This window comes from Ammodytes marinus (assembly GCF_949987685.1).
Source record: "Ammodytes marinus genome assembly, chromosome: 5".
NCBI classification, from domain to species: Eukaryota; Metazoa; Chordata; class Actinopteri; order Uranoscopiformes; family Ammodytidae; genus Ammodytes; species Ammodytes marinus.
Window position 1 is genome coordinate 25,613,422 of NC_137234.1, and position 11,968 is coordinate 25,625,389.

Here is an 11,968-nt window from a genome sequence, read left to right on the forward strand (position 1 = left end):
TTTTGTAATTTAAAAAAAATAAGGAATAAAATAATAAACAATAAACCGATAAACAAGCAGTTCCTTCTGATTATAGTCTACATTACTAGTAGTAAATTTTGGGATGAAAATGAGAGAGAAAAAACACCAATTTAACATTTTTGGTGCATACAATAAACAGATAAACAAAATATTGACTTGAATTTTTGGTTTGGTGATTGCATGGAATAATCAAATGATTGGATGATACACGGACCCGTCACTTGTTGTTTTAGTGAGACGTCGTTTAGCAGTCGAAACATGTCAAGGTACATGAAGTTAATACTAGTCTGTATACAAGAACATTCAAGTACATTGATCACATTAGACCTAATTAGCCATTTTGGATTGTTGTGGAATGATTATTTTGATTATTTCTTTTTCCTCAATGTCTACATATTCATTGTCAGATTGGTGTTACCTTTGCCATTGTGTTTGGTGTGATCCTTTACCGGATCTCCACCAAAGCTGCTCTTCATATGAGCTCCAATCCAACCACACGGAACCATGTACAACTGACAGTAAAAACCACTGCAGCCATCATTAACCTGGTGGTCATCCTCATTCTGGACGAGGTGTATGGAGCTGTGGCAAGGTGGCTCACTGTTTTAGGTAAGTTAGTGCAAGAAGAGGAAATTATTATTTGTTTCATTCTGTAATTTTACACACACACACACACACACGTTCTAATGTATGTAGAGATGTAAAGGTGCGTTCACACCAAATGCGATGCTCGCAATGAAAATCAGCATATTTACATAGGAAGCCATTGGTGCGATGAAGCGACACGCGATGGAAGCGTTTGCATGATGAAATCGCTTCGAATGCGTCCAATGCTCTATCACTTCGTCACGTGGAGTTGAAAATATCTAACTTTTCACGCGATGAAGCATGAGGCGCTTAGCCGTGATAGCCAATCAGCTTGGAGATTGACCCGACGTCACTGACATCTACGCAGAGGACAGACATAGACTGAGAAACAAGGAGGAGAAAAATATATTTGCGGGCAGCTGGTGCTGTATGACACCAGCTTGGGGTTCGACAAGAAGGAGAAGGCTTGGGGAGAGTGAGCGAGGAGATTGGGCTTCCTAGTTAATTCCGTGAATATGATGTGCGGCTGTGCTTTAGCTGGTTAAACCAAGTTAGCACCGTGTAGCATAAGTAAACTCACCCAGCTTTGTGCGTCTCCGGAGGATATCATGAACCCAAACATGATGGCCAGTGCCGTGTAGACTTTCACAACAAGTACAGCGAAGACCCACGCAAGCGGCTATAAGTGTGACGAGCTGGAGGCACTTGTGAGGAACCTAGCGTCTGTATCATGAGTGCAGTTCAATGTGTTTCACGGAGACCTGGCTGAACGGCAACACGCCGGAATCATGTGTTGACTGCTGTGCGAGCTGACAGGGACGCTAAGGCAAGCGGCAAAAACAAAGGTTGGGGACTGGTGCTGTTTGCGAAGAACATATGGTGTAACTTCCGACATGTCACATTGAATGAGAAGATCTGCTGTCAGAACATTGAGCTGTTGGGGCTGTCGTTCTTAGACCATACTAATGTGCCGAGAAAGTTTTCACACAAAGTCACTATTGCTGTTTACATATCAGCAAGGGCGGGTACTGCGGCTTCGTGTGACGTCATAAATAAATTAATGGTAAATGGAATTGACTTATATGGCGCTTTTTAGCCTATTTTCTCAGCCTCAAAGCACTTAACATGTCTTACCACATTCACAAACACACTCATACACCGATGGCAGTAGCTGCCATGCAAGGCGCTCTCTGAACCATCAGGAGCAATGTCCGGGGATCGAACCTCTGACCCTGAAATCCAGTGGATGACCACCCTACCCACTTCGCCACTGCCCCCCGTAATCCGCGAAATGGTCGCGAGACTACAAACCAAGCAACCCCGAAGGCATTTATAAATCACATGGGATTTTAATCATGTCACACTCACCTCACATCTGACTGGTTTTGGGCAGTATGTGGACTATCCCACACTTGGCAGATTTGCCAAGTGTGGGATAGTCCACACTTGGCAAATAGTTGTAGAGAAAGTCCTGTATTTCAGGAAATGGTCACCAGAGGCCAGCAAGGCTCTGAGGGACTGTTTTAAATGTACAGAGTGGGACGTGCTGATGTGATGGAGTCGCAGGGAAGCAGCATGGATACGGACATCGATGGGAGGCTGGACACCTTCACGGAAAACATTAACTTATGTTGGGACACAGTGATACCTGTAAAGACTGTACACTGCTTTCCTAATAATAAACCTTGGATCACCAGTAACATCAAATAAAAAGCAGGCGTTCAGGGATGGAGATTAGGAAAAGCACAGATGTGTACCACATGAGCTGAAGAGGACACTAAAGGCCCAGGTGTACTATAAGAACAAAGTGCAAAGAAAGCTGCAGCATAATGACATCAAAGAGGTGTGGAGGGGGACGAGGAACATCACTGGCTTTAAAGAACAGTTTTAACACAGGTTTGACAAAGTGGCCGGGGTCTCTCCTTCCCCAGCTGGGACAGTCACACCCACTCACACCTCTACCGCTTCAGACAATACTTTGGCTGCTGCTGTTTCGTCTCCTCTACAAGGCTACGTCCCCAAACCTGCAGCTGCAGCCCCCACCAGACCTGGGGCTTCTACTCCACCTGATTCTTCTCCACCACGCAACTGTAACCTGTCACCTGAAGCTGAACAGCTCACTACACCTGGACAGCCCCCCCTGTCTTTTACAACAGCTGCATCTTCTTCCTCAGATCGTTTGATGGGTGCAGTGATTTGCTTTAAATGTTTTACATGAGTGCAGTGCCCTGTTCTATGCTGCTGTTTGTTGGGGAGGCAGCATGACAGACCGAAACAGAAGACGCCTGGACAAGCTAGTGAAAAAGGCCGGCTCAGTGCTGGGCAGGAGAGTGGACCCACTGAGAACTGTGGTGGAGGGGCATACAGGGGACACACGCCATAATGGGCAATGCCAACCACCGTATCCACAACATCCTGGCTGGCGCAGCCACAGTGAGAGACTCATTGATTGATTGATTGATTGATTTTATTTGACCATTTCGATATATAATATGAACAGCACTGTCATACATTAAAATACATAAATAGTCAGGGATGACACACATTTCATTGTGGTCCCTGTGGGGCAGGAGAGGAGGGCAAGCAGCAGCAAATCACACATCAAACATTCACAAAATGTACACAATTAGATAAAAGTCACACATAACAATGATCACCATTAAGACAAGCCTAAGTTTGTGGTCTAAGCCATTGTTTCAGAACCTTTTTAAAACTGCCTATGTTTCTGACTAACTTAAATGTACCGGGTAACCTATTCCAAAGTGTAGTTCCAGCATAAAAAAAGAATCCTTTCCCATGTACGTCTTAACTCTGGGGGGTACAAAACATGTTGAGCTACCCCTAGTGGAATGCCACTGGGAAGATTCAAGATGAGTTCACATGGGGAGGTCAAGAATAAGCCTCACTAACTCATTTTGCGAGGTCTGAAGCCTATGTTTCAAATGCATTGTGACCCAATTGTACCATATGCCACACGCATAATCATAATAGGGCTGAATTAAAGCTCCTGCCAAAATGAAAGCTCCTGCTAAAATGAACATTGTTTTTTGATCCAGAAACTTTGAGATTCTGGCCAAAAAACTGATTCTTTGATTTATTTTGGTGATAACCTTTTGAGCCTGACCTACACCAGATAAGTGGCAATCTAATACAAAACCAGGGTAACTGACTTATTAATGTTATTTAATATTAGTTTTATTTATTTTATGTTCCTTTTCCCTGACTTTAAATCTATATATGTTGAAATGAGCCAGATCTGTTGTCTGCACTAGCTCTATCAAAGCCTAATAACTTACAGATATCTCCCCTAAGCTGAAGTTGCTTTGAGAGAGAGGCAATGGTACATGAATTGATCCTATCATTAAAGCATGTGGCTGGATTGTGGAGGTCCTGTGTTTATAAGTAACTGTATTGCCTGTTTTTTATCCAAACAAATCTAAGAAAATTGTTCTGTTAAAAATGTTTTATCTTTTTTTATTTTTATTTTTAGAGGTTCCTAAAACAGACAAGAGTTTTGAGGAACGACTCATCTTCAAGACTTTCATTCTCAAGTTTGTCAACGCTTTCACCCCCATCATCTACATTGCTTTTTTCAGAGGAAGGTTAGTGTTTCTGTGTCACTTCTTGTCATTTTGATGTATTCAACCCATCTTCTTGAATTACAATGCATGTTAAAAATTATAAGGACAAGAAAACACTATCTGCCCTGAACCCATTCTTTCAATGATCTTTCTAGACTGGTGGGCAGGCCTGGCAGCTACCTGTATGTGTTTGAATCCTACAGAATGGAAGAGGTAAGGTTTAACATTTTAAAAGTAAAACCATTTGTAACCACACACTTTAGAGGGAGTCGGTGTGTTGTTCTTTACACTCCTGTATTCCACTTAGGTTTGCATTTACTGTTCATTCTGAACTTTTGTAAGAGTTTTGGCAGCTGAAATCCAAAGCTTTGAATATAACAAAGTTTGTATTGTTATATAGTGTTTCTGAAAGCATACACCTAAAACTGTTCACAAAAAAATTTCTTACCAATGATACATTTTTAAATGTTGTCATGTTATAAAAGGGTTTTTGGAGTAGACGGAGGAATTCATCTTAAGGTTTCAGTCCATGTCCCAGGTACAAACTGGAGACAGCGCTTACGCCTATCGTCTCTAGTGATAGTAGAAGTGATATTAAGAGCAGTAGGAACTTTGTTCTGAAGATTGAGCACTTGAAAGGTCAACTCTCACACAGAATGGTATCCCTTAATATCAGTGTACTATGACTTCCTACTCCTTTCTGTCTGGTCTTTTTTTATGTCCTGTTTTTTCTGTCTTAAATGTGAACACATGTACTACTCTCATGTCTCCCACATAATATAATGTATTTCACTTGTTTGCAATCCACACAAGGGCAGTGACTCACACAACTGTGAGTTACATTACAAAACTCAACATGGATAAGATAAGATAAAATTACGAGCTTTGTACTTAAATACCACTTATTCCATGTACCAAAAGGTATACAGAAAGTGCTATTTTTTTGTAGCACACTAGAAGATAGAAACTGTGTTTGAATGAGAGAGTCCTTAGCAAAATGCTATTGATACTGATCAACCACTCTTTAACTCTATACGTAGATACTGTATGTGTATGTGCTGCCATTTTGCTTTAGGCCTTCTAGTAAAATGGTGGACTGTAGTTTTGAACTGTCTTCCAGTGTGCGGATGGAGGCTGCCTGATGGAGCTGTGCATTCAGCTGAGTATCACCATGTTGGGAAAGCAGCTCATCCAAAACAACCTCTTTGAGATTGGAGTACCGTAAGTATGCATCATTCATGCATTACATTACAATCATTCTTTCAAAATGACATACCAAATTGTCATACAGTAAGAAAGTAGACAACATGGACATACACTTTCTTGAATCACTGTTTCCTTTTAACTTTGGAACAAAGTGTCTAATACTAAACAAATGCTTTTTATGAATACAATTATGAAAATAAAAATTAAATAATAGTAATAACTGTGACAATTACTGGAAGAGCCTAATAGAAACCAGACTTCCCTTGTTTGAAGCTGCAAGGACATCTTCAAAGAAGAGGATCCAGCCCTCCAAGAATTTATTCACTGAAGTATACACCTCAAAGTGGGAATCAGCTAAATAAAATCAAAACAAAATTAATCAAACATTCTAGAGTCTGTCTTGCATTAGTATGTAAGGATGGCTACATACCACTAGAGTACAAAGGAATAAATACAAATACTTGTGTGTTCACATTTCATATTTGTGTGTGTGTGCGCGCGTGTCAGCAAGCTGAAAAAGCTGATTCGCTACATTCGGTCAAAGCAAGGGGCTTTTCAAGAAGAGGAGAGACAGAAGAAGCTGCAGAGATATGAAACCGACCATTTCCTGGAACCATTCGCTGGTTTAACACCTGAATACATGGAAATGAGTCAGTACCACACAATCTCCTTACACACACTCACTTCCTCGTTTGCTCAGCACCGGACAAATAGACCAAACATGATATTATGTGTTTTCTAACCCTATATTGATACATCACTCATACCTGGCTAGCACCTTAGACTGATTCAAGGACCACCCATTGTCCATTAGTCTAAATCATGAGGCTGAATGATAATACATCTGATTATAATGATTTACATGACATAATTTCATTGTTCAAGGTTCAAAGTCGAATTAGAATGGATATAATAATCTTTCCCTAACATTTTGTATGCCATCTGCCTAGCCTTTTTCAGGTAACAAGCTGCTTTTGACCACTTTATTTTTTAAAGCTAGCTTCTAAATTCGAAAAAATGCATTTGATTTTCATACTCCAATCCTTGCCCTCTATAGAAATCTAGTTGAAAGTACAGCATTCTAGCTAATTAGGAGGAGACATCAGATTTTCCTACAAAACTAATGTTGAACAACATTCTCAAATTCATGTTCATATGTCTAGTAGTCTAGGTAGTAGTCTATTTCATCTTAGATATAAGGCTGACAATACATAGTGATGACTTTCTCACATGTTTTCTGTCTTTTTTGTGTCTAGTCATCCAGTTTGGTTTTGTGACACTGTTCGTGGCATCCTTCCCCCTTGCTCCGCTCTTTGCTCTGCTCAACAACATCATCGAAATACGACTTGATGCTAAGAAATTTGTGACTGAGTTGCGAAGACCGGTGGCAGCAAGAGCCAAAGACATTGGTGCGTTGTATTCAACATAATGTAACTCCATAATTAAAAGGCATACATTTCATGAAACTACCTAATAGATAAGGAATACAGGAATATATAAAGCTGTTGCTGAATGTGTAAATGATCCTTCTATGTAGAAAAATCAGTCTTGTCTCTAAAATCAGCATGTTGTTATGTTTACAGGTATATGGTACAACATACTAAGAGGGGTAGCAAAAGTGGCCGTCATCATTAATGTAAGTAAAACTTGAATGGATAGTTGTATGCTTCTTATGCTATATACTGTATAATTACAGTCTGTATGTATTCCATCTTATTTGTTGGGCTCTGCCCTCCATCACTTTGGATTTTTAACAATGCAGTGATAGGTAGATTCTGTTTCAGATTTAATTGGATGTTATTAACATTAACATCCATGTGTAAATTGTAAACCATGTTCTACATACTGTACCTCCAATGTTTTCCATAATGGCCATTTGTTTCAGCAAGGTGAGAACAAAATTGAATATGAAGTTCAAATGCCTTGGAATCCCAGCCAGTAAGACTGGCCTCTTGCTAGATTGATGAGACTCATTCAACTCAACTACAACAGTCTAGCGGATATTTTAATTCCAATGTGTTGCCTATTTACACATGCTAAATAAATGATCAACTCACATAGTCTAACTCTCATTTATGTCCCTAATCTCTAAACCCCTCCCCTACCACTGTTCCTATAGGCATTTGTCATCTCCTTCACTTCAGACTTCATCCCTCGGATGGTCTACCAGTACATGTACAGCCCTGATGGCTCCATGCATGGATTTGTCAACCATACGCTGTCCTATTTTAATGTCAGTCACTTCCAGGAAGGCAAAGAAACCATGGATCCATTGCACCTTGGCTACCCCGTTGAGATGTGCAGGTGGGAAATCAATCTCATAATTGTTACTCATAATCGGTATACAAAACAAAACCAAAAAAAATGTCTGTCTGTACAGGTATAAGGACTACAGAGAACCTCCTTGGTCAACCACTCCATATGAGATCTCCAAGGAATTCTGGGCAGTGCTAGCTGTCCGACTGGCCTTTGTCATTGTTTTCCAGGTAAGGTGAGAATGCAGAAAAAAAGCACACACATTACTCATACTGGTCATATGAATTTATTATAACTACACAATAGTGTTAGCATAAATGTATCAGAGCTGTCACAACATGGCGGCAGGTAAAGGTGTGCTTGTGGTTCTCCAGGTATATGGGTTTTTGGCAACTTCCTAAAACCAGCTGAGCAGTGCTTGACGCATTTTGGTTCTCATACAAAACACCAAAAACACCCTGGATATGGGAGAAATATCCTCGCAGACTTAATTCGTCCTGGCTGACAAAACAAAACATTTCAGATCTGTGTCAAAAACTAAGTGAAGTAAAACTAGTAAAACTAATAAACCCATCAATAACCCTCACATAATTGTAGCAGGAGAAAAATTACAAGTTGTGAGTGACTTTAAATATCTTGGGGTGTTAATTGATTCAAACCTCTTCTTTTAAAAGCACATGTGAAAAAAACCTGCAATACTACCAAATTCAATGTCGCGAATTTTTCGCTCCACCAGAAATGACATGTCTACAGAGGCTGCCAAAAGGTAAAACAAATATTTGTTTTGTTGCTTTGTTTTTAAAGTCAAGCACAATCTAGCTCCACCACCACTTGCTGCCTACATCTATAGAAGAACCTGTACCGATTGTGTCTTTATGTATTATTTTTTTAATTTCACTACTGCTTTCATTGCTCTCAACAGTTTTGTCTTTTCCTGTTGTTTTACCTCGTTATCTGTTCTGTTTTGTTCTGTGATGTGTCCTGTTGTGTGCTGTCAAAGTCCGTCTTGATTGTGTTGTTGTTCTTTTCTCTGTATCTTCTTGTTTATTTGTATTTCTTAAAAGCCATTTTAACATCGAGGCAGGGGGACTACAGATGAAAAGTAGCCTTTTGGCTAATTCTGGAATTTTTTTACCCATGATCATGCATCCCCTTCTAAAATAAACTGAATAAAGAAAAAAATAGGGCTGTCAAGCGATTAAAAAAATGGCGCGGGCTACCTTGATTTCCAACTGACCAAAAAAAATTTTTTTTTTTTTTTTTTTAAGTGCTAGCAACCGCGATGTGTGCTTGTGTATGGTCATATCCGCGCGAAAGGCCGCGATTTGCAGTAAATAAATGTCCACGTGTCTCCAAGTGTCTCTGTAGGCTATTTAAAAAGAAATCAAGCAAGTAGACTAATGATAACATTAATGAATTATAGGTTATCGCATCACAGAAGGCCTATTGGCCTATAATAATACAAAAACACCACCATAACTATGTTTACAGTTAAAAACATTTTTAGAATGAACCTCAGTTAATCATTTGCTCTGAGATTCACACAGACTGAGCAGTCTTTTTTAAATGTTACAAATTGAGCTAATAAACTGAACTTTGAATGTTTTTGCTGCAGAAGTTATCTCAGCTAATTTTTGTTATCTAATTTGATAATAAGGTGATTGTATGCAGAATGCTCGTGCCAGAAACTCATACAGTGGTTTTGTACAGATAAATAAATAAATATTAGCAGGTTCTCAGTAGCATTTCAATTTAGGGGGGTCACGAAAAAATGTCTGTCCCTTAGGGGGGGCATGACAGAAAATAATTGAGAACCACTGGCCTACAGTCTCTCTCTCTCTCTCTCTCTCTCTCTCTCTCTCTCTCTCTCTCTCTCTCTCTCTCTCTCTCTCTCTCTCTCTCTCTCTCTCTCTCTCTCTCTCTCGTAACTTTTGTCTCCTCCCCTCAGCAAGGTTTCTACATTAAATAAAATTAGGAACAAAACAAGCAGGCTAAATGAAGACTGTCTATCTCCCACAACAGACAGCGCTGCACTGCCACAGGTGCGCATAGCCTATGCCGACTCATTCACCATCGTCCTACTCATAGCCAAAAATATTGATATACACACACACACACACACACACACACACACACACACAAAAGAGGAAAAAGGCAGGCTGCATATGCTAGGAAGAGTGACAGGGGGGGGGTCCATTTATGCGGGAGACGAGGCAGCTAGCAAACAAAAGTGAGACGGAAGATTGAGAGGTACTGAGAGTTTTGAACCTACACTGTTAATTAGGCACCCACTAAATCAATAATGCACAGACACTGCGGAGAATAACACAAGATAACTTCCTACCTTCATGCTTATTTGCCCAAAGCTTCCCATAAAACGTCCATAGAGCCCTCTCTATGCTTCTTTCTGTACTCTTTAATCCCGTGCGGGCCGTGTCCGCAAACTACAGGTGCAGCTGCGCTATCGTCTCACCCCTTTTGCACCGGGTCAAAGGGCACTATAGAAGTGCGATTAATCTGCGTTAATTTTTTTAATCGCGTTCATTTTTCTGTGATTAATTAATCGAAATGAATGCGTTCATTTGACAGCCCTAGAAAAAATACATATTTTTCAATGTTCAATATTATTAAAGGAGCAGGGCCAACATATCAAGGCTGATTAAGGAATTGGTCAAAACAATTTTGAAAAAACATCTATAAGGAAAAACAAATCTAAAATTACTTGTTGTATTATACGCATATCGCAGAGTTCCTTACGTGTTAACAATAGGTCTCAACTACCAATGTATTAAAAGCAACAATATGAAACAACTCAATTTGGTGCACTTTTGTGCCTACTAAATGGTCTGAATGCAGCTGCACTGTGGTATTACACACATAGCTATATGCCTCCCCCACATAGACAAGGTGCATGTGTTGAAGGGCAGAGGGTTGAGAAGCCGGTGTCAGTCTCAACATTAAAAACACATTTTTATACCTGTATTCATATGAATAGGTATGGAAGCTCTTGATTCCAAATTATGCTTCTTGTTCATTCAACGTGGCTATTTCTTTTAATTGTTTAAAAAAAAATCACATGATTTCTTTCCATTTACCTTTACCAGAATATTGTGATGCTGATGAGTGACATTGTGGACTGGCTCATTCCAGACATCCCTAAAGATATCAGTGTCCAGATCTACAAAGAGAAGATTCTATTGGTGGACCTCTTCATGAAAGAAGAGCAAGGCAAGACCCAAATCCTTGAGAGCAGGGTCCCTACAGGGGGCAAGGAGAAGTGTAACAGACGCAACAACAACAACAGCACAATGGCTCAACCACGCTCGGGACTGCACACCAACAGCTCTAAAGCCTCTAATGCTAGTAACAATTAATTCTTAGTTCAGTCTAAATTACCCGGGGCCTATCCGAAAAGTCCAATCTCCTAACCTATAAGCCTCCTTTCCTATGCCTTAACCCCTAAACGTCATCGGGGTTAAGGAGAGATGAAAGGTGCTTCCTATCGAACATAGGAAAGGACATCGCTGTTTCAAATGAATTCGACTCCACTTTTCCTAACCGACGTCATTGCGCGACGGCGAGTATTGCTGACGTGAGTCTCCGAAAATTGACCACAACAAGCGCTCGTTTGATCCATGCGTTCTTTTCATATTGATTTTAATCAGGTTGTCGCCAACAGAGTGAGAATCACTCCCATATATCCCAATTCACATGTGGAATAAAAAGAGGCTACACTTGTGTTGATGTTGAAATGAACTGCCCCCAGTAACTTCATTAAATGTGAAGTTGGTATTTTATTTTCTTATGGTGTAAATTATGTGCTACGAAAATAACTATTATGATGTTGGTCTTTTATGAGTTCTTTATTATCTTTAGCCTGTGTGTGTGTGTGTGTGGGGGGGGGGGGTATTTTGTTTCAGCCGAGTTAAATCTTCCTCTCTTCTCCTCTCCTCTCTTCTGTTTTACCTCTCGTTCATATTCGTGTAGAGTCGGTAAACTCCGGCGGTGGCCTGTTGCTTTAAATCTTACCGCCGTAAAGGATTATGGGATACCACTATCTCCTTTCCTTTAGCATAGGTTGGTCAGGAGTAACCTATGCTAAAGGAGGGTTAAAGGATGAATCGAGGCTCCTTTCCTATGCCTTTCCTAAGCATTTGGAGAATTCGGATCACCTATCCGCCGAGTACTTCCGGTTCATCTCGATAGGAAAGGAAATTTCCTATGCAAAATAAAGTTTTCGGATAGGCCCCAAGTGTGTTAGCAGCCTGCCTTCTCTGGCCAACTTAAAGTCTATGTTTTTGCCCTTTGTTTAGAAC

The 11,968-nt window shown here is 40.2% G+C and overlaps 1 protein-coding gene across 1 annotated transcript in view; it reads left to right on the forward strand.

Moving 5' to 3' along the window:
- The window catches only part of ano1b (anoctamin 1, calcium activated chloride channel b), a gene marked incomplete at its 5' end in the record, with an annotated part of 58,309 nt that extends 47,263 nt beyond the window's left edge, over window positions 1-11,046 (forward strand). Inside the window, 10 exons of the mRNA XM_080028621.1 lie at window positions 429-630; window positions 4,100-4,211; window positions 4,346-4,403; window positions 5,311-5,411; window positions 5,904-6,046; window positions 6,653-6,805; window positions 6,980-7,032; window positions 7,516-7,700; window positions 7,777-7,882; window positions 10,757-11,046. Of these exons, the coding sequence (XP_079884747.1) occupies window positions 429-630; window positions 4,100-4,211; window positions 4,346-4,403; window positions 5,311-5,411; window positions 5,904-6,046; window positions 6,653-6,805; window positions 6,980-7,032; window positions 7,516-7,700; window positions 7,777-7,882; window positions 10,757-11,026 (1,383 nt within the window). The 3' untranslated portion in view covers window positions 11,027-11,046. The remainder of the gene's footprint in view (window positions 1-428; window positions 631-4,099; window positions 4,212-4,345; window positions 4,404-5,310; window positions 5,412-5,903; window positions 6,047-6,652; window positions 6,806-6,979; window positions 7,033-7,515; window positions 7,701-7,776; window positions 7,883-10,756) is intronic.
- Window positions 11,047-11,968: the final 922 nt, after the last annotated feature.